Below are 21,856 nucleotides of genomic sequence, written 5' to 3' on the forward strand. Positions count from 1 at the left end.
GTTTCTCCTAAAAAATCGGTTGCTTAACTTTTGCAAACTCTGTTATAAAAAACTGAACAAAATAGGATACAAATCTGTCTTTCATTTTCCTAGAAATTAGATGCGGCATCCTCTGCTTAAGAAAGACATCAAACTATCGCATTTAAGATCATTCGGAATTTCTCGGAACTTTACGACGTCAGTCGAAAGTTCATTAGAATATCTTATCTATTCTGCATTTATAGGTGCTATCCAGTTACGTTTTATGTAGAAAATCTTACCTTCTCCGCGTCTGAAAATAGAAACGGTTCTTAACGAATTTCATTAGATTTCTCGAATAAAGCCGAAGAGAATAACTTAATACCGTGCGTTTAGCGGTGGTTACCGAATCTTGGAAATTGTTTTTTTGAAATTATTTAAAAATACTAAAATCTAGTGAAACAAAACTTCGGAAATTAAATTTATTGTTTATATAACAAAATCCAAATAAGTTACAAATAAATTACAAAGCAACTTAATTTAACTGAAGCCAAAGTTTAACTGAATCTTTACTACCCGTGGAAAACACGGTAGGGATTCCTACCGGGTTTTCCAACAAAATGGTGCCCGATTTTCCATTTTCTTTAAAATTGTGAAACTTGCAAAAGGGTCTGTTATCACATTGTGGTAGTTTATCATTACCTACTTTCTTAGTAATGAAAACAGTTTTACTTGAAGAATTTTTTAAATCCTTATCTGTCGTTAATTCACATCCTTGGGTATCTGTCAAAGTAAATTTATCTACACCAAAGAGCCTAAATACTTCCAACTTAAACTGGCTTAAGTCAATAGATTTTTTGCCAGCTTCAAGAAGCACAACTCCTTTAGATGATCCTTTACAATACTTTGATTCTAGATCAACTAGTTGCACATTCACCCATTTTACATATGGTAAATTACTGCTGCTACTTTTGGTCAAACAAATATAAAGGTTACAATCTTTCAGCTGCTGAGTGTCCTCAATAATCACTTCGTCAGAGGCCTCTTTGTCTGATTTAAGAGACGCTTTAATAGTACCCTCAATAAAACTTCTATATTCTTTAGCAATTCTAGCTATTTCACCTTCACTATTATAAATCACAGAAATTTCATCTGTTGGTACTAAATGGGCTTTCTTCCTAAGTTTCTGAATGCGATTAATAATTTCCCTAGCAATTCCTTCATCCTGCATAGAGGAATCGGCGGAAACGTTCAATAAAATCAACACGTCATTATCACTGTTCACTTCATATTGATTGGTATTCAAGTTTTCACACTGAAAAATCAATCTAACTTCCCCAATTTCAATTCGATGTCCGCAAATATCCTTGTACCCTTTCTTAGACATTTCGCTTATCTCAGTGTCAGTTAATGACTTGATTCCTTGAGCAACTGTTTTGGCATGCTGCTTCAACCTCATACCCAGAACCTTATGATCGGGTTCTGCTCTCAGAGCAATTCCAAACTTACTCTTATTAGTAGTTGTGTCCATTTTTCGAACATTTAGTTCCGACAAGATATATTCCTTTAATGAGATTATATCTTCAATGTACTGTGGATCTTGGTGCACTACTATTACTTCAGTCAAAGGGTACTTTATGGGGATGGTTTTTCTATCTCTTATAACTCTACCAAGTTCAATAACGCTCTGCATACGATGCACGGCTCTTTCAATAGTAACATCAATTAGACCTACATCTGGTTCTGGTAACATTAGATAATGAACACTTTCAGAGGAGGAAGTGGTCAAAACTTTCATAGACTGATACATAAATTCAGACAAAAATGGTGCGAAAGGCGCCATCATTCTTATAATGTTGAATAGGATATTGTACAATGTGGTTAGAGCAGTTCTACAATCTTCAGTACCGCCCTCTCCCTTTAATCTTTTTCTATTCATTCTCACATACCAATTTGTTAGGTAATCCACATATTTCATCAATCTGGGTACAACATTATATAAATGATACAACTTCATTTCTTTTCTAACATACTCGAGCAGAGACTGAGTAAAAGAAAGAATCCAAAGGTCCATTATATTATCACTTTTAACATCATTTGGATTGTAAATAAATTTCTGATGATTCAGTTCTATAAAAACTTCAATATTTTGCATAAGGAACCTAAAGGCGTTATACCAAGGTAAAAATACATCTTTTATTATATCTCTCACTCCTTCTTCCTTAAACCGCAAATTTTCGGCTCTAACCACAGGAGAATTAATCAAATAAAGCCTTAGTGAATCAGCACCAAATTTGTTTACTACTTCCATTGGGTCTGGATAGTTTTTCTTGCTTTTTGACATTTTCTGACCATCTGCTGCTAGCACTAATCCATTGGCAACAAGATTTTTGAATGGAGCTTTACCAAACAAAGCAGTAGACAGAACAATCAATGTATAAAACCATCCCCGGGTTTGATCTATACCCTCCGCAATAAAATCTGCAGGGAAATTTTCTTCAAATTCCCTAGCATTTTTAAATGGATAATGTTGTTGCGCATATGGCATAGACCCTGATTCAAACCAACAATCAAAAACTTCAGAAATGCGCTTCAAAGGAGGGTTACCAGGTTTGACACTTGGTATTTCAAGTTTATCCACAAATTCTTTATGTAAATCGGAAACTTTTTGTCCTGAAAGTTCCTCCAGTTCGGCAATACTACCGATGCATCTAATTTCATCTCCAGTGGGTGAAATCCAGATAGGAATGGGAGTTCCCCAATATCTGTTACGACTTACGGCCCAATCTCGTGCTTCTCTCAACCAATTGCCAAATCTTTTATCTTTAACAAATCCTGGGACCCAATGAGTCTCCATGGTAGAATTAACAAGCTGATCTTGTAGTTGCTCTACTCTTATAAACCAAGAGGGTACAGTTCTGTAGATTAACGGTGTATCTGATCTCCAGCAAAATGGGTAGCTGTGCTTAATCTGGAAAGCAAAGAAATTATGAAACCTCGAATTTAAGGCTGTAATGTTTCAATACCTGAGAATGATTAACCAGTTTATTATGAGCCTTCAAGTGAGCAATGATGTTTTTGTCAGCGTCTTTAATATATTCTCCTTTAAAATCAGAAATAGGCTCAGTAAAATGACCACTGGCATCTAATGGACATGCCAAGTCCATGTCTTTTGAAATAATTCCATTAGCCAAACAAACTCGGTAATCATCTTCACCAAAATTGGGAGCTTGATGAACAACACCAGTACCAGTATCTGAGGTAACATATTCATCGCAAACAACACGAAAAGCAGCTAAAATATGAAAAAAGTTTATTTATTGTAATTAATTCACCATTGAAGTAGTACTTTCTCTATAGATGTCCCTGTAATATGGGAAAGGTGGTTCATATTTCAATCCTTCCAAATGTCTTCCTTGAAATTTTTTCAATATTTCATAAGTACTGGCTGGAAAAATTGATTCAATACGACTCTCCATCATTATGTAAATATTCCCAGTTGGAATATGTTTTAATCTTGCATAAATTAAATTTGGATTGACACAGGCTGCCAAATTGCTTGGTAGAGTCCATGGAGTTGTGGTCCAAATAAGTAAACAGGCATTTTCTTTGTCATTAAATATAGGTAAACTAACTGTTATAGTTGGATCAACCACATCTTTATAATTTAACCCTGATTCAAAATTTGAGAGGGGAGTGTTACAAGCATTAGAATAAGGCATTACCTTATTTCCTTTGTACACAAAACCTTTCAAATATAATTGCTTAAACACCCACCAAACTGACTCCATAAACCAAGGATACAAGGTCTTATAATCATTTTTGAAGTCTGAAAAAATGTTATGTCCAATAAAACTCAAAGGGATCATATACAAGCTTACCAATCCATCTTCCCAGGCGTCCAATTATAGTCTCCCACTCCTTACTGTAACGAGTCACAATTTTTCTACATTCAGCATTGTACTTGTCAATGCCCATTTTCAACACATCTTCGGGTCCTTTAATTCCCAAAGTTTTATCAATCTCAAATTCAACTGGCAGCCCATGACAATCCCATCCAAATCTCCTCTCTACATGAAATCCCTGCTGGTGAGCATATCGAGTCACCACATCTTTTATGGTACCAGTAAGAATATGGCCATAATGTGGTAAACCAGTTGCGAATGGTGGACCATCATAAAATGTATACCTGATAAAGCAAGACAGAGATGCAGATCAATTCATGAGATTGAAGTAGGTCTACCTCGGCTTTCCTTTCGATTGTTTCAAGCAGCTTTCAAACGCTTTGATATCATTCCAAAATTTCAATATTTTTTCTTCTTCATCGGGAAAATGTATTGTTTCTGGGACCCTAGGCACCTGCTGAATCAATTTACCACTAGACATTGTAGGCAAACCCTGCGTTCTATTTCCTGGTTTCAATCAAAAATGTTTTAACCAATGTACTTATTTCATAAGCCTCGTCATAAGAACCCCGAATCAAACCTAACCTAACCTAGAAATAAGAGAGCCAAACAGATAGACTACTTCTAGCATGTGATCAACAGGCACTGGAGTGTGATAAATCACTCACTAGATGGCACTATTTTATTTACCTGCAGAGAAGTCTTAAGATTCTTTTTAATAATTGTTGAAATAGCCTTAACAGTTGTCTGAATGTTATTTATAGAAAGAAGTAGAAACAAGAAACCCCAAACCAATCCTAACCTAGAAATATTAGAGACAGAGAGATAGACCACTGCAGGCAAGTGGTCATGTGGCAGTTTGACAGATCGCTCACTAGGTGGCACTATTTTGTTTTTCTGTAAAGAAGTCCTAATATACTTTCAAATAATTTTTAAAAACGCATTTGTGCCTTAAAATGCCCGTAAGTCGACTGGATGTTGTTTATAGAAAGTTGCTTTTATCAAAATTCTTTGTAAAAGGTTGGGGTGTACCTCAAACAATAAAAAGGTAATTTATTTTTGTTAAGGTTAGTTGTTTTTCAGTTTGCTGCAGTTTTACATATTTTCTTAGCTGAAGTGTGGGGCTTGTTTTAGGCTATTTAAATTTAGGAAAATAATGTCTAATAGGGCAACATGTTACCAACTAGTTCCAAAAAATTATCCAATTACTATACTTAGTGTAAGTTTCATGTGACAATAATGTGACCCAAACTCTAGATCTACACTCTGAATGTTTTCCAGTCACAGGATAGAGCAAATTATCGGATAATAGAAGGCAAATTTAAAAGTCCTTTAGGTTCACATTTGCCCGGGGTGGTCCCATCGGAGGTTGAAGATGCTTATTTTCAGATGATTTTACCAGTGGAATGGCCAAGTAGTAATTTTAAACCAATATGTATTCATTTGGCTGGAACAGGGGATCATGTACTGTATAATTTAATAAAAAATACATTTATTTTTTTTTTTTTGAAATTTGTTGTAGTATTATTGGAGGCGACGTAATGTCATGGCAAAACCTTTATTAAAAGATGGCATTGGGGCTATAATATTGGAAAATCCATACTATGGCTTAAGGAAACCTAAAGATCAAATTAGATCCAGCGTACATTATGTTTCTGATATATTTGTAATGGGTGGATGTCTGATGCTAGAATGTATTGTGTTACTAAATTGGTGTGAAGAACTGGGACTTGGACCCTTGGGAGTAACAGGAATATCCATGGGTGGACATGTAAGTTAGCACAGCTTAGATTCCATCAATTCTAGTTGACCACATAGGTTTGGAGGGTGGGGGGTGATCAATTCAAATAAGATTTTATCTTTTTTTTTATCGCTTGTAACATTTTACTTTGTGTAGATGGCTTCCTTAGCAGCAGCTAGTTGGCCTAAACCTTTAGTGCTAGTCCCTTGCTTGTCTTGGTCCACTGCATCATCTGTTTTCACAGAGGTAATATAATTTTAGTTTTCCTTAATTTCCTATTATGGCCAGCATTTTTAGGGAGTCATGAGTGAATCTATAAATTGGGACTTCCTTCAAGAACAATATTTATCTAATAAATTGTACTGCGAGGAACTATCGAAATTGTGTAAAATTGTTGATGACCCATTTGCATGCAACCTTAGTAGAAATTTGACAGGTTTGCACTTGTCTTCTCCCTATTTCTGATCTAACATTATTTGTTGCAGATTACGCAGATTATTCATATGATATATCAGATCTAGTAGATGAATTAAAATCGAGTTATATGACCCCATACGAGTTGGTTAACCTAATCACAAGCAATCCTACTAACTGTCACGCAATGAATTATAAATCTTTTAGTCATGAAAAGAATTTCAGTACTCAGTTGAATAGATTTAAAAAAATTCCATTCCTAACCCCTAGCGATAAAGTTATCAAGATGAGAAAGAGAGGTAAATTTCTACAGATGTAAATTTGTCAATAGATACCAATATTTTGTTTTTTAGCGAAAGAAGCTTTGTGGTTCATGAGGGGAATGATGGACGAATGTACACATTTAAGAAATTTTTCTGTGCCCGTTGATACCTCCCTTATCATATCGATATGTGCCAAAGCCGACGGTTATGTTCCTCGAGCAGGAGTATCGAAATTAGATCAAATTTGGCCAGGTGCAACAGTAAGATATGTTGAATGTGGACACGTAGGGGCATATTTATGGCATCTTAGCATTTTTAGGTTTGTTTTTTTGGTATATTAGACTTCCCACATAACATATATTTTTTACAGGGCAGCAATAATTGAAGGTTTTAATAAGGCCAAAGAAAAAAAGACCACTCCTACAAGCAAGTTGCCATATGTAAACTTCTAGTCATTTTATTGTGCTTGTTACTCGTACCTGAGCAGACTCTCAAATTGTGATATGTTATAGAATATAAATAAATTTTACATATTTAAACCTGTATTTTTTAATTAAAATTCGTTGTTTTTTAATAAAATATATTACGCAAATAATTTTAAACTGGTAACAAAATAAATAATTGAACAACTTAACTGGAAATTTTTGAAAGTCGTTACATTAATCACTTAATAGTGAATGACGTGATTTTCAGCCTCCGAAGAGCCATCAATAGATAAAAATCTTGTTCCGTAAATATACATGTCAAGAATTTGTAAAGTACAATGCGCCACGAATCGCACAAATGGTCGAACATCGCCCATATTCGCAGTTTTTAGGGCCTGATAATATTGTTCTCTGAAAAAAAACTACATAAGGGACTTTATAGAACATAGTGAAAAGCATACCTTTGTTCTTTTAAAATCATAACTGGAGGATAACCAGCTTTAAGCAAAATCAAATTCATAATAAGTCTGCTTGTGCGTCCGTTGCCATCCACAAATGGATGAATATCAACTAATTTGTAATGAGCTATGGCAGCGTATCTTACTGGATGCATACTGTGAGCTTCTTCAGAATTTAACCATTCTGCATAATTTTCCATCAATGCAGGTATTTCCTCGTGTGGAGGAGGAATGTGACTACCAATAAACACCTTTTCATCTCTAAATACCCCAGACTTTATCGGATCAACATGCCCCATGACTCTTCGGTGGATCCCCAAAATTTCTGTAACACCAATATAGTCTGTTCTGATAAGCAGCTTAACATACTGCATAGCTTTCTCCAAACCAAGAATCTCATTGTGCTCCATTATACTTTTTCCACTAACAACGTGTCCAGTTTCTAACACATACCTCAACTGTTCAACTGTCATTGTGTTGCCTTCAATGCCCACCTAAAAAATTACTCTTCACTAATTCGTCTACATAATAGACCAACTGAGCAGGGTGGATATTAGGGAAAAAAAAGTTCCCATGGAGCCACCAAAAGCAGAAAGACTTAAGTTAACTATGGCTATTGCGACCAAGATATCCATTATATGATGAAAACTCAGTATCCTATTAGTATTACTACTATAAAAAAACACTTTTACATATTTTTAATTTTTCTAAATGAGTGTAGGGAATTGAATGAGCATTCTTCTTAACTAAAGTTTAGGAGAAATTTATGCAATAACATATTTTTTCGTTTTATTTATAAACTTTTGATTCAATTAGTTGTGATTTGAAGCAATAATAAGAAACAGTTTGAAAAATTAGTTAAGGAGAATGATTGGTGTAGTTCAATTTAATTCCCTGTTTTTGTAATAGTAATACTTCTGAAATATTTTAATGTTCTGTCTACTTTCGTTTTTAAGGTAAAAATATTTGTAAGATGATATTTCCCCTTTAGACATAACATTTATATAACAAACTATCCCGTCTTTTAAACAAGGAATCACCAACTTAAGTTTTTCGCATTTGTTCTAAATAACAATAAAATAATAATAAAATTAACATTAAACTTACAGTATGGTAAATATGAAGGTAGTAGGCTTGTTTTTTTACGCTGTCAAAATTGTCGAGTTTCATTCTATCCTTTAAGTAATCCTTTTTATTATCTATTGTTTTAAATAATAAATAATCAAGCCTATCCACTACGGGAGCTGTGCGTTCGCGATTGGATAAAGCAGCTTCATGATTTGGACAATGAGTTAGCGCCTGCAAAAAAAATTGATAACAAAAATCCTATTCATTATTAATTACCATATGTACCTTAAAATAGAGTTCATCTGCAGTGACAATGTCATGGTGTTGTTGTTCCAAGAATTCTCCATACCAATTCAAAACATCTGCATTATCCGGTGCTATAGCACTGGCATGTTCGAACAATTTCATCGCTTTATTATTCTTGCCAGCTGATTTAAATGCTAAGGCTGCTTGGAGGACATTATAAACTTCGGTATCAATGCCCATTTTTTTAGGATTTTGACTTATAATATTAATATTCTCACTAATTTTCTTTGGTTGTGATTTTAATGCCGATGTCAGGTAATTTAATACTGAATCTTCGTCCTGGTTTAGGTTTTGTATTGGATATCCTAGTTCATATAAATTCTTTCTATCGGATGGAATTAAATCTTCAAACTCAGGAGCATATTTTGATGAAGGTTTCTTGTAAAATTTGGTTATGAAGTAATAATGTTGAAGTAAAGCTAGCAAGACACATATCACAGATAAAAGAATTGATATCAATATCACAAGAAAATTCATTCTCGGAAAACTAATACAAGATCATTCTTCCTTTAACTTTATCCATGTTTAATTTATTTCAATTAATCAACCATTTACTAATGTGAGGCCTATTAATTTCCAAATAATTTGTATCATTTACTGCATGATGTGATGTTTGATTAATTTCCAATGGAGTATTAACTTGTTTCAACTTTTTTTTCGCCTTATCGATGAAGATAAATCCAAGAATAATCTAAATATCGGATATTTGTCTAAAAACAATAATAAATTTCTGAATTTTTGAACTACTAACACAAATGACAAAAGCCGCTGATTTTGACAGAATCAAACACGTTGAGAATGTAGACTCAGTGCACAAAACCTAACCCATCAAAACGGGAAAATTCCAACTAATTATACTCAAATATAGCCAATGGATGTTTTATTAGTTGAATTAATTTTTTTTGATGGAATTTCTTAATTATAATGTTATTTCTTTTGCATTTTGGAATTTGTTGCTTTTATCCTGGATTCAACCATAGAACATGATCATTTGGAGAATGGAGAAAAATTGAATGGATTTTTCGTGATTCTATGCTCTCTGTTTAGAACTGGTCGATAGCAAAATTTCAGACATGGAATCCCCTGTCGAGTGATAATGAAAATATTGTAGATAAGATTAGAAGTTCGCAACTTTCCTGCACATATCTGGGTTGAAACGTCTTGCTAATTGGTAAAATATGTCGGGATTCGAGGATAATCCCTTCGGGGAGCCTACAATTGAAAATCCCTTTGCGGTACGTTATTCCCATCTAACATGCCAACACATTATTTGTTAATCCTAATAGTTTATTTATCAATTTTTACCTTCAACTTTAGGATCCATCTGTTCAGCAAGTGACCAGAAACGTAAATGCACAAATTAGAGTAGACGATTATAGCCCCTTTGATAACCAGGCCTCAAACCAAGTAAGTGTAATATGCATATAGATTAATCACAACATTTGCAATGTTCTAGATTTGCTGCTAATCGCCCGTACTGTTTTCTTCTAGTATAGTCATGCAAATAGTACCCCAGCAATTATGCAACCTTTACAGGAGCCCCCTCCACCCTATACGAAAACTGGGCAACAAATTGATACACCAAAACCAGCCTTAAATACAGATGAACTTCAGGTACTTACTTCATTGAAGTTTTTACATAAACCGCTTGAGCTCTGTTAAGCCATTTGTCTTTTTTTAGAGAAGACAGGAAGAACTAGAAAGAAAAGAACAGGAACTAACACGCAGAGAAGAAGAAATAAGGCAATCATCTTATAATGTTAGGCGCAACAATTGGCCACCATTGCCTGAACAATGCTGTTTTCAACCTTGTTTTTATCAAGACATTCAAGTGGATATACCACTAGATTTCCAGAAAATTGTTCGTCATCTCTACTACCTCTGGATCTGTGAGCAGCAAGTATTTCTTGGTTCTATTTTGTTTATAAAGATTATTTTTTTCAGTTCATGGAGCGGTTATGATATGCAACATCCTTGGAGGAATATTGCTGAAAGATTTTACCATTATTGGAGTAGGGATTCTTTATCTATTGTTATTTACACCATTTTCTTACCTTTGCTGGTTTAGGCCTGCATATAAAGCTTTTAGATCAGATTCCTCCTTCAATTTTATGGTTTTCTTTTTCATATTCTTCTTTCAATTTGTCATTACCACAATTCACGCGATCGGAATTTCAGGTACAGGAACAATGTAAGTTACTCATTTGCCATTGAAAAACTGAACTGCAATAATAGTGGCCTTTTTGTTGCAGAGGACTTTTTACAGCAATTTTAACTTTTAAGACTTCAGCTTTGAGCATAGTCCAAGGCATTTTGGCACTAATCATTGCTTTTGGGTTTGTATTTGCGGCCTTGGCTGATTTATTTTTAATCACAAAGGTAACCATTCTGAAATAATGTATCCCCAACCCGTGGTTACATTTACATTAAATATTACAGATTCATCGTATTTATCGAAGTAGCGGGGCAAGTATGGCAAAAGCCCAGCAGGAATTCGCAGAAGTAGTCCTCCGCAATCAACACGTCAGAAGCGCGGCTAGCAATGTAGCCGCGGCTGCGGTCCAATCGCAATTCTCCCAAAACAACACACCAACTAACCGATATTAATATATACATATTTTTTCAATTCAAAATTCACACGTCCAGCCTCAGTATTTCTTAGAGATTCATTGGTGATGCTGGTTTAATAGTTATGAGATTAAAATATATCTACTTTAATTAAAATTTACCGTCTAATTTTGAATTTGCTTTGTTTAATCGCTAATTATCAAGTTTGTGATCCGCTGAACTGTGACTAGGCTAGGCGTGTACACAAAACTGTAAATCTAACATCGAGACTCGAGGGTGTAAATATATTTCAGTTCTTCATTAATCTATACATATTTATTAGAATATTAATATACCATATCGAAGATGATTATTATTTTAAGTTTTTTTTTCATATTCTAACGAGTATTCCAGTTATGTTAATTTAAGAAAAACAAATACACATTATTGTGGGTTCTATTGTACTTAAGTTTCATTTCTATGTCCGACAGTCCGTCCTTTTATCTCCAACCCTTGTATTTTGGTTCGCGACGTAGAAATAAATCTTTTTAATATTTAATTATTTTTTTTTCCATAAAATGCCATTTACACAACGCAAACGCGGTACAGACAAAAAAACGCACGGGGGCAGGGCGGTTAAATAAAACCAAGCGGGTGATTTTTTTAACAGAAACTTTATATATATATAACTCTTTACCAATTTATAATATCAATAAATAAGTGCGTTCGATGTACGCTAAATTAACGATAAAAGTATGCAAGCGAAGGCATCTACACAAAATATATACGAACGTTATATCAACGACAATGTTAAGTTAATAAACCTCTTCGGCAGAAACACGAGTGCACTGATAAGAGATCGGGTTTCATTCGAAATTTCGTAAAAAACGGGACGTTGGAACATTTTTCCGTCGGTTTAGCTAAAAGTAAAAAGGTTGAGACTTCCTGCTATGAAATATGACGGACTCGGTACAGATTGGACAGCATGAAACGTATGTATTCCTAAGCGTTAAACGTTTAATTATTACAGAGGCTAAATGTGGCTTAAATAAGGGCAGCGGGCTTCGTAAACGGTACTTCATTTCACAAGTGTCTATTGAATTTTTGGCTACTACCCTGTTTGTAACGGCACAGTACAATGTGCTCGTTTTCGACTTTACTTCCTTTTTTTTGTTCGCTGACGGTGGTGCATTGTACTTACGGGAACGTACTATGGTGGATGAGGAAGTCTTACACTGAAAAGAGAAAAAATACGCGCCTCTTAATATACCGAGTGTGGAGTAGAATTTCATTTCTTGTTTCTCCAAACTGGTAGGTATTGGATACTTGCCTGTGCAGTAATGACCCTGCCTCGGCCCGAGCTCATGCTTTCACTGCTAAATCCATACCTAAAGCAACATAATCAAATAGAATACTGTTAAGCAGAAACTGCGTCCGTGCTGTTTTTTTTTACGACATGCCTGCTTGTTCCTTAGACTTATCATCAGTCAGCATGGGCGGGGCCGACTGGGCCACGGGAGGCGGCATTTCCGGGGGTGTCCAGGCTTTCACTTCACTGTGAGGTCGGCTGCCTAAGTCGCCTAAAAATCACACCCAACGTACCTTCCGACGACCGTTAAAACACTCAAAATTCATCACGAAGCAGGCATGTGAATCACTACTTTTTGATATACCGGGAATACCGAGTCATAGGTGTCGATATATTTGAATAAATAGTAATTTAATTAAGATGTTTAAGCGGAATATGTAACATAAAATGGCTACGCAAACAAGCTGATTTTAACGCCAAGTCCTATTAAGCGCGGTAAGATTAAAAAGAACACACAAACGCACTCAGAAAATATAATTACATCTGAGCTGGCGACTAATTTATTCCAATCTACACGTGAATTAATTATAAAAATTGTACTCGATATATTAGACGTCCTGTGTAGGCAAAACAAAATCCGAAACGCAATCAACGCAACCAATTTAATTGAAAGTCTTCAAGTTGAAAAAGAAAACTCTTCTTTCAATTATAAATCAAATATATTTTTATACAGAAACTTGTTGGTACTTTTTTTTTAAGAAAACTAAATTATTTTCCGCACCACTCCAATTCGGGACGCCCGGTATATCGGTACATTAATCTAAAAAGTCCAATTTGGAAAACTAAGCCTATAAATGCTAAATTATAAGACGCTCTATAGTCACTGAATATTAAAAAAATAATGTCGCTTTTGACATTTGGTAACGATAAGCGTATAGAGGGCGTTTGTTAACCTCTCCGACAATAGAAAGTATCATAATTTTGACATAATTTTAAGACGAAAATGTAGTATAACATTTGCTGCACTGTCGCTTCGATCAGCAAACGATATTTCGATGATATTCGGTACATATAATAAGAGGTTTTAGCACTTTACTTTGTTTCTATTTTAAACTATTCAATTAGTTCGGAGACTGAGATAACGAATATAGTAATTTCGAAAAACCAGATAATACGGGCCTGTTCGGCAGTTAACGTAAAGAATAATTTTAAGCCAAGTACGTTTCTTGCATTTTTGTAGTTTCTCTCTAGTTCTAGAGTAAGCAATCATTTCAATTACTCATGTCTTATTAAGGTATAGTATCAAATTTTATATTTTCAACACCCCATCCTTCAAAAACAAAGAGACATTCCAAAAAATCGTTTATCACATTTGCGTCTTAAAATTAAGTGAGGTTCCTCCTCGTTCCACTGTGGTTATTAAACACCCTGTAAAGGGGATTGGGATCTACGACCATCGTGTGGAAAACGTTGATTACGGAGAGTGACCCTGCTCTTTGTTAATGTTCGCTGTATTGTCTAGAGTGCAAAATGGAGGACCTTAAGAGCTTTAAAAATCGGATTTGCTGCATCTAGTAAAATTATAAACGCACGGTTCCGGAGGTCCAACATTTGTATACCCTTCTTTTTTCGATAGCGTCATTTCTATGGCAACCAAAACACTTATCTTTCGCTCTGCCGACCGCATCGAATTCTTGGACCGACCAATACAATCACTCACCTTCGTGAACGTTTTGTGTGACTGTAAACGTTTTGCCAGTGTCCAAAGGCACAGTCCAGTTGACGGGATCAGGAGATCGCATGATAATTTGCTCGGGCGATTTTACCCTCGTAGGTTCTGGCGGTGATTTGACAACTGGCTCGTAGTCTATACTTCCCGGCTCTTCGTTAACTTCGTTCTTCTTTGCTTCGTTCGTAATTATCGTTTCCGATTTTGGATGCTCGCCAGCTTGGGAAAACATTGATTTATATACCGCTTTGATTGTCCATAACTTAACACTTTAAAGACGTTTAATCTTTTTTTTTAGTGGAGAAATGAATTTTAAGTCAACTCAAAGAAAATGCAACGAAGAGCGATTTGACAGTGACATTTATAAACCTTAATTTATCCCAGGGTAACTAGATTTGTAATATTCTTATAACTAATATATTAATATATGATATAATCTTCAAGAATTATTAGCACGCTGCATCCGATAAGAGAAACACAGACAGAATACAGAAATGATTGAACTATCCCGAGAAAATATAAAAAAGCGTACCGTAGGCGTCATTGATAGAAGTTAAAAAGCACCCGAAAATGCTTCTTGATCCACTGTTTATTAGAAAATACATTTTTCCAAAAAACCTTACCATCACTTAATGTTAAATCGTTCACCTGATTTTTTTTATACCATTTTCCCGTTTAGTTATCAAAAATTGTAAATGCTATTTCTGCGTGTTTCGATTCAGTGGCCTCCATCTTTGCCTGGGATGAATTAATACTGTATACCAATAGGGTGGTGATAGTAATGGTAATAAAAATGAGATATTAAACATTACCGACGCCTAAAAATGCGTGTGCCAAGCATCGTGCCTCATTCTTACCTTCGTCGCTTCCTTTTCTGCCTACTTTTTGGTTTTGCTTAGATGAGTCTATTGTACCTAATGATTTATTTTTATTTGATTTGGCCAATCGATCGTCTTCATTTTTAGTTACTACCGAACTGGATTTAGATTGGGATGAGGCGGTGGTGTTCAGGGAGGCTAAAAAACCGGAACAGTTGTTACAGTTTACACGCGCCCACTTGCCCCCGGTGCATTCTAAATAAATACAAGCGGTAAGCTTCAGATCGGAAAACCATTTTTTTCGTTTGTGAATTCGCAAACACGAAGGGTCTGTGTGATGGTGTCGACATCCACCAAGCAGGGTGCGTGAAAAATGGTTTTAGATCGGTCCCAGATCAGGCACACGCATTCACGAAACTACAAAGGCTTTGGGGAAGGAACGTGTGGATGACATTGATGAAATAAATAAAAAATAAAAGCTTGAAGGATCGAGTCTTGGCACACACCGGTGATACACAAAAGCGGACTGGATTCTGAGCACGCGAGGCCACGTGGGAGAACAATCAAATAGTGCCAGATTATTCAGTCCGACTCTTGCGTGATACTACAAGCACTACTTGGAGGCTTACAGGGGCGAGGTCTTTTGTTCGAAGGTGTGTTCGAAGTCGATTTTCTTCCTTCTTTTACCGAAGATCTCGATTGGCGTTTAGGTGATTGCCTTTCCGTTTTTTCGATCGGCTCGCTAGTAGGTCCGACGGATTGGGAACGCACTAACAACATATCGGTACAGTTAATATAAGCACACATTAATTCTCAATATTTTTACTTGTTAACACTTGTTAAACAACCCAAAACCATCAACAATGTGTCGCCCGAATTTGTTAAGTAAATTATCATTATTTTATAATTGTGTTATTTGTGTTGTATTTAAACCTTGAACAAAAGTGCCTTTTTTAGGATTTTTTAAAAAAATTTTAAAACTTTTGGGGCAAAATAAGTGGCAGCAACGCATCTGTGCAGTCAACAGTAGGCTTTATGACCGTGATGGTACCTTAAACTGTATTAGTAATTTTTTGGAGCCCCCAGATATTCTGAATAAGGCATTGGGGACCCATGTTCATTAATCAAAATAACTTTATTTTTTAATATTCCATTCATCGTAGAAATCAACGGAGCGTTTGTTCAAATACCCTACCCTGTACCTATATGACTCACATTTTTGGGGCCCGCCTTGTTTTCCCTTTTGACTGCCACGTTTTGTGGTTTTCATCGGAGAACTTTTCTTGGGACTGTTCTTCTGAGAACCCCGAGAATCGTCGTCCTTTCTAGGTATGGTCGGTTCGAGTTTTTCTCTAGTCGGCGACAGTATTAAACCGTCGAAATCTGAAACTGCGAAATTCTTTTTTCCCCGTTGCGAATTCGTCACCTAGGTCGGTACCTGGTCCGCCTGTGGTACGTTCCAAATGGTGCCTGATAATATCTCTAATCATTCTGGCGTTATTTTCGGCATTCCGATACGCTTTATTCGGTGAACTTTTTCGATTATTGTCGTCATCCTTTTCGTCTTTCGTATAAGTTTTTGTCATGTGGGAAGCTAGGGACAATGCCGATAAAGAGCTCCTTCTTGATACCTGGTCCCATAATTCGACTTGTTTGTTATAAATATCCGCTAATCTCTCCGGGGCCAATTCACTACCCCATCCACGATGCTGCAGCAAACAGGGACCGTTTTAGAACATGCTGCCTTTATAAAAACCGCAAGCTGGTATTTAAAACAGTTTTCCAGGGTGCCAAAAGTTTCTTATTCGTTTATGATATGGTATATAGAAAGAAATAAAATCCTTTTTATTATTATCTTTTTAATTTCTCAGGATGAGGCATGCGTTTTCTATGGTTAAAAAATATCACAAATAACAAAACAAGAGAAAAATCCAGATTTTCAAGATGTTATTTGGTACGAGACTTAATTTTCAATTATATTAAGCTTAACATTATTTTGGATCTTGTATATAAAATATTTTAATTTTCGCGGGAGTTTTCATAAAAATATGCGTCAACAATTCTAAATAATTACGTGGTCAAAATGAAATAATTACGCTGGCATACATATAGATGAAATAAGGCAAAATTAAAAAAATGCTATATTCATAATAACTTTGACCGTAGCAAAGGAAAAATTGACATTCTGAGGTATTAGGTGAAAAGTGAAAATAATACACAAAATATAAAAAACCGCTTATGGCAAATAACTGTGGCTAATTACACCCACAAAAAATGTCGTGTTTCTTTTATCCATGTAAATAGAACACTTAAAAAAGACCATAACTTAAATATAAAAACTTAAAAAATAATTTTTTTGCGTTCAAAGTTTTACTTAAAAGAAATCGGATGTCAGTTCTGAACTTACCACTGCCAAAATTATTATAACTATAAAAACTTTCGCGCCCTGTGTCTAGCAACAATTCTTACATGGTCAAGCGCTTACATACTTTAATGTCAATGTCAAGTAACTACAACATCCATTTTTCTTACAAACTAAATCTGGAGAAAAAAGCGATCCCAATAAAAAGCTACAGAAACATGATCATGGATTTGCTTACAAAGCAAGTCTTCTATAGGGAGTTTATCTTTTATCGGGACACCGTTATATCTAGCCAGGTATGTTATCGATTCCCTGCTTTCTGTGATGTGTTTTTGTGATTCGTTTCATTTGCTTTTTACTTCCGCAGAGTCTTTTATACACTTTTCACTAACAGAATATGTATGTTCTTTAAAATATGTTTAATTTAACTGATTGTTAAGGATAGTTTATCTTAATCGTCATATAATAACATGCAGTACCTGGATTTTCCTTTCGTTTTGAATCACGTTACATAATAATAATACTAATTAATAAAAATTTGAGATGAAATTAATTAACTTACCTTGTACTCTCCGGCCTTTTTGCGAAGCTCAACAACTTCGCGGTACCATGATGAGTCATTATCCAAGTCTGCAGAAAAATCTTTATGTACATTTTCAATTTCAGCACGCAGTCGTTGGGATGAAGAAAATCGTCCACTTATATATTGGTAATGACTAAATGGCCTAAACTTTTTTTTATACTCACTATTAAAATCTTCCTTCGATTTTTCTCGATTGCATTTATCATCTACCAACGGCTCCAATTCGCTCGCTGAAATTTGATTGCTCCGTTGCAGCGTTCGCAACTTTTATATCACCGCCGATTTTTGTTTTTATTTGTTTTTTTTACGTATTTCATTGGTGCACTAATGATTTCTAGAAAGCTGCTCGGTGCTAACACTACGCGCGAATGTGGCGTCGACAGTTTGACAGAAATTGTGCCTGTCAAACGGTACGACACACTGTGGGCAAATTTTTCAGATTAGTGCCCAGTACAATAAAATCTAAACATTCTAACTTTATGAAATTTGAATTTCCAATCAGCCACTAATAATTAGCACTGCAAAATATATTTTTTTGTTAACTATGTATGAGTGCCATGAATTACACTGACATGTTAGTTCTCTTAAAACTATTTTGTGATAGTTATTTTAAAGTGAGAAAGAATATGTTTGTATGTAAAGCAATATTTCACAATATAATAGTTTTTCTATACCTATAAATGTGTTAGTACATTATCCCGCAGGATGCGGTCTTAAATTATTTCTAACGTTAATATTAGGTTCCCCAAGAACTAAGACTATAAAATGTAGCTGCCAAGACTTAGCTATTGATTTGATAAGATTTTTTTCTAATTTGAAAAGCTATAATTTTGATTTTGATGAGGAATACTATTTTTTTCATATTTACTGTTAGTTCTGTTTTGAGACATACTACATTTGCTTCGATTAAATATACAGTTTTCGGAATATTTTATTCTACTATCTCTACCCCAATTTCAAAGTGGTATTTGTAAATTCTGTTTTGGCCACATAATGATCATATAATATTTTAATTACATAAAAAATATGAAATATAATATATATCAGAGAATACTTTTTATAAAACTTCTTGATTCCTCCTGCGTCGGTTTTTGTTGAGTCGAATGTGCTAAAGTTTCGCCAATCATCCCGTTGGCTTCTTCAGAGCTTGACTGAAACTGGCTCTGTATCTGTTTTTACAGTTGATGAATGATTCCCATATTGGTGACAAGTAAAGACGCGATTAAGATTGTTATCGTTTATCGAATAAAATTTGATGTCCGGTTTCGTGATAGTGTTCGACAACTGCTGTTGAGTTTATTTGTCTTAAGGCTCTTTCATGTTCTTGGAGCCTAGTTTTCGTAGGGTCTCTCTAATGTATTCTTTGCCGCATATGCACGGAATGCTGTAAACTCCTAGCATCTTAAATGGAGTGTTGTCTTTGACGGACCGTAGATGTTGAGAGATTTTTGGACAAGCGGTAAATCTGGTTTTGACGTTATATTTCTTTAGAACTTTTGATATGTGGTCAATGATGTTTTGAATGTAAGGAAGGACAACTGTGGCAAGTGTGGGATTGCTTTTGGTTTCATTGCTATTGAGCGGTGGTGGTGAAGTGTATTTTGTGATGGAACGCTTAATATCTTTAATGTGGAAATTATTAGAGAGAAGAGCAGAGGTAAGGTGTTTTAATTCTGGGTTCAGTGACTCGGGCTGAGATAGTTTACGGCTCTGTAAACAAGAGAGTTGATAACCGATGATTTTTGGGCCTGATGGTGATGTGACAATGCGTTGAGGTACCGGTCTGTGTGCGTAGGTTTTCTGTAAACACAGTGACCTAATGTTAGGTCTAATTTTCTATTGATAAGAATATCTAAGAATAGGAGATTGTTATTTGTTTTTTATTCAATGGTAAAACATATGTTAGGGTCTATAGAGTTGAAATGTCTAAGAAAAACTACGGTGGATTCTTGGCCATAAGGCCAAATAACAAATAAAAATAACAAAAATATCATCTTCTCACCTTAATTGCTTGTCTGGTACATATTTTTCTTATATTCTTGTCTATAGTAATCTACAAGCAACCTAACAATCTGAACGCGACTCAGATCTCTACCTGTCACCAATATGGGAATCAATCATCCGAGACGGTGTTTATGCTCCTCATTTAACTCCGCCTCCCTCAAACAATATATAAGCAGGTACAAAGTAAAATACGAGTCAGTTTCAGTCAAGTTCTGAAGAAGCCAACAGGATGATTGGCGAAACGTTAGCTAGTTCGACTCAACAAAAAGCGACGCAAGAGGAATTCAGAAGTTTTATAAAAAGTATTACAGTAGCCTGTGGAAGTTTCTTTGAAAAATATATCAGAGAGAATCGAATAGTCATTTGATTTTGTCATTGTCATTTATTCTTTTTTAACAAATATTATTTTCATTTTAAATAGTGCATCTGTTCCTACACAGAAGTATATTAATTGAACTGAGGTGGCTTTTACTTGATGAAAATCCATTTATCAAAATAAATGAGAACTGAAAGTTCAGATTTTCGCGAAATTATATATTTTGACAAATGCACATTTGATAAAGACACGGTGTTGTCGGAACAATTGTCATGTCAAAATATATAATTTCGTGAAAATCTGAACTTTTAGTTCTTATTTATTTTGAAGTATATTAATACCTCCAAATATTCGCAAATTCGTAAATATTTTTTTAAATCCGAATAAAATTGACCAATTGAAATTTTGCGTGCTAGATTAATAGTTTTACCCACAGTGCGACGCCGCGTGTGTCTGATGACGTACGGGCGCGTTTCGAAACGTCCGCCGGCCAACCTACCGTCTCTATTTTCGTTATCGATCCGTTTTTTGTGGACCATAGCGTTAGCGTTCGCCTTAAGAGCTCCCATTGATTGCGATTTTCGTGGAGCAGAGTCTATTTCGTCTCCTCGCGACGTATGACCAGAAGGCCAAGCGAATTGTCGACGATATTCGGTGCTAATTTTTGAAATCGCTTTCCGCAGAAGACCGTTCTCACGACCCTGGACAAGTCAAAAGTTTCGTTAGTTTGGGTTAGTTTTGGTTAGTTTTTTTAGTGCCGATGATAACGAATGTACCTAGACCGGACGCCGATTGGATTTTTGCATTCCAAACGGAATCCCGTTTTACCGTAGACTTTGTTTTTAAGTGGGGCGGGGTTGGAGGGGAACGGAGAAAGCGAAGAAAACGGAATCGAAATTAGACCGAGATAATACTTATGTGGAAAATCGTCGAATGGCAAGTTTATCTTTTACCATATTTTCCACATCAGAGTCCGATTCTCTACGCCGTTCTCCCGGATCCTCTGATACGCCACTACGCGAGGGTCCCTCCGACTTGCTGCGCCTGGAAGGCCTCCACTGAGACCCAAATCGTTCTTCCGACTGAAATTAAAATGAATACATCTCTAACATACGTGCCCATTCGATACCATCTCGTTTTAGCATGCACACCATCACCATACGTCTACAGGGTTACCAATTATCCAGGTTATACGGTCTTTACTCTCTCATTAATTTAGAAGCATAAATAAAAAACGTCTTTTGCCACTTATGGTCGCTTCTTCAATGGGGTTGCGCATTAACATGCAGAATCCACTGAACCTATAGTAGTCAATCAAGAAAGATTTTAAAATAATGAAATTCATTGATTTTAGGATTTCCGTCCTGGCACATTTACAAGAGTTGCACCGGTCAAAGTGAATTTCTTTGGAATTTGCTTTTTTGTCTACATTATGTTCCAGTTCCAGTTAATATGCACATAATAAAGAATTAATTCCTTAGAAAAACATTTTGAATACTACAAATTTTGTAATAAGTTTTTTTTGTATTGGAAATAAATGTTAGTTTTTCTCAAATATTTGCTAGCCCACCTCTGATAATATAACTAACAATATACAGCTTTGATCGCATTTAACCGATCGTGTATATTTCATGATTTAATACATCATCA

At 35.3% G+C, this 21,856-nt stretch overlaps 5 protein-coding genes across 19 annotated transcripts in view; 2 read left to right on the forward strand and 3 right to left on the reverse strand.

The window, feature by feature from the left end:
* Nucleotides 1–426: 426 nt before the first annotated feature.
* Nucleotides 427–4,621, reverse strand: LOC132708724 (isoleucine--tRNA ligase, cytoplasmic). Its single transcript, XM_060681255.1, has 6 exons — nucleotides 4,554–4,621; nucleotides 4,202–4,453; nucleotides 3,840–4,147; nucleotides 3,308–3,787; nucleotides 2,985–3,253; nucleotides 427–2,929 (listed from the first exon to the last, which is right to left on the reverse strand). Exons 2-6 carry the CDS (start codon nucleotides 4,342–4,344, stop codon nucleotides 494–496), a joined length of 3,636 nt encoding a protein of 1,211 aa, XP_060537238.1. The 5' UTR covers nucleotides 4,345–4,453; nucleotides 4,554–4,621; the 3' UTR covers nucleotides 427–493.
* A 53-nt stretch (nucleotides 4,622–4,674) lies between these two features.
* LOC132708725 (protein ABHD18) lies at nucleotides 4,675–6,776 on the forward strand. 5 transcript variants are annotated; one of them, XM_060681256.1, is made up of 9 exons: nucleotides 4,675–4,911; nucleotides 4,998–5,082; nucleotides 5,145–5,327; nucleotides 5,386–5,634; nucleotides 5,761–5,850; nucleotides 5,902–6,040; nucleotides 6,090–6,317; nucleotides 6,372–6,600; nucleotides 6,652–6,776. In XM_060681256.1, exons 1-9 carry the CDS (start codon nucleotides 4,820–4,822, stop codon nucleotides 6,731–6,733), a joined length of 1,377 nt encoding a protein of 458 aa, XP_060537239.1. In that variant the 5' UTR covers nucleotides 4,675–4,819; the 3' UTR covers nucleotides 6,734–6,776. The 5 variants fall into 5 exon arrangements, with proteins under 5 accessions (XP_060537239.1, XP_060537240.1, XP_060537242.1 ...); XM_060681259.1 differs by having other exon boundaries at nucleotides 4,778–4,930; XM_060681260.1 differs by having other exon boundaries at nucleotides 4,782–4,883; nucleotides 4,947–5,082.
* A 68-nt stretch (nucleotides 6,777–6,844) lies between these two features.
* On the reverse strand, nucleotides 6,845–9,417 carry LOC132695696 (protein adenylyltransferase Fic). The gene is made up of 4 exons (XM_060660115.1): nucleotides 8,518–9,417; nucleotides 8,272–8,463; nucleotides 7,168–7,658; nucleotides 6,845–7,117 (listed from the first exon to the last, which is right to left on the reverse strand). The coding sequence occupies exons 1-4, from the start codon at nucleotides 9,013–9,015 to the stop codon at nucleotides 6,949–6,951; spliced, it is 1,350 nt and encodes a 449-aa protein (XP_060516098.1). The 5' UTR covers nucleotides 9,016–9,417; the 3' UTR covers nucleotides 6,845–6,948.
* A 166-nt stretch (nucleotides 9,418–9,583) lies between these two features.
* On the forward strand, nucleotides 9,584–11,545 carry LOC132695697 (secretory carrier-associated membrane protein 1). 2 transcript variants are annotated; one of them, XM_060660116.1, is made up of 7 exons: nucleotides 9,584–9,773; nucleotides 9,856–9,945; nucleotides 10,030–10,152; nucleotides 10,220–10,427; nucleotides 10,483–10,729; nucleotides 10,791–10,917; nucleotides 10,978–11,545. In XM_060660116.1, exons 1-7 carry the CDS (start codon nucleotides 9,717–9,719, stop codon nucleotides 11,143–11,145), a joined length of 1,020 nt encoding a protein of 339 aa, XP_060516099.1. In that variant the 5' UTR covers nucleotides 9,584–9,716; the 3' UTR covers nucleotides 11,146–11,545. The 2 variants fall into 2 exon arrangements, with proteins under 2 accessions (XP_060516099.1, XP_060516100.1); XM_060660117.1 differs by lacking the exon at nucleotides 9,584–9,773 and having other exon boundaries at nucleotides 9,995–10,152.
* Nucleotides 11,546–11,747: 202 nt separating this feature from the next.
* LOC132695664 (uncharacterized) overlaps nucleotides 11,748–21,856 on the reverse strand; it is a 54,277-nt gene continuing 44,168 nt past the window's right edge. For 3 of the 10 annotated variants that reach the window (XM_060660063.1, XM_060660055.1, XM_060660062.1), the window contains exons 4-14: nucleotides 21,160–21,288; nucleotides 20,706–20,907; nucleotides 17,866–18,116; nucleotides 16,380–16,650; nucleotides 16,157–16,324; nucleotides 15,571–15,711; nucleotides 14,981–15,139; nucleotides 14,115–14,342; nucleotides 12,546–12,665; nucleotides 12,416–12,473; nucleotides 11,749–12,320 (exon numbers count right to left, since the gene is read on the reverse strand). In XM_060660063.1, the coding sequence (XP_060516046.1) occupies nucleotides 12,448–12,473; nucleotides 12,546–12,665; nucleotides 14,115–14,342; nucleotides 14,981–15,139; nucleotides 15,571–15,711; nucleotides 16,157–16,324; nucleotides 16,380–16,650; nucleotides 17,866–18,116; nucleotides 20,706–20,907; nucleotides 21,160–21,288 (1,695 nt within the window). In that variant the 3' untranslated portion in view covers nucleotides 11,749–12,320; nucleotides 12,416–12,447. Of the gene's footprint in view, nucleotides 12,321–12,415; nucleotides 12,474–12,545; nucleotides 12,666–14,114; nucleotides 14,343–14,980; nucleotides 15,140–15,570; nucleotides 15,712–16,156; nucleotides 16,331–16,379; nucleotides 16,651–17,865; nucleotides 18,117–20,705; nucleotides 20,908–21,159; nucleotides 21,289–21,856 lie in introns of all 10 variants that reach the window. The other 7 variants (XM_060660056.1, XM_060660057.1, XM_060660058.1 and 4 more) reach the window with 6 other exon arrangements.

Source organism: Cylas formicarius, unplaced genomic scaffold (assembly GCF_029955315.1).
Source record: "Cylas formicarius isolate icCylForm1 unplaced genomic scaffold, icCylForm1.1 PGA_scaffold_12__32_contigs__length_19106922, whole genome shotgun sequence".
In the NCBI taxonomy this organism is placed as follows: domain Eukaryota; kingdom Metazoa; phylum Arthropoda; class Insecta; order Coleoptera; family Brentidae; genus Cylas; species Cylas formicarius.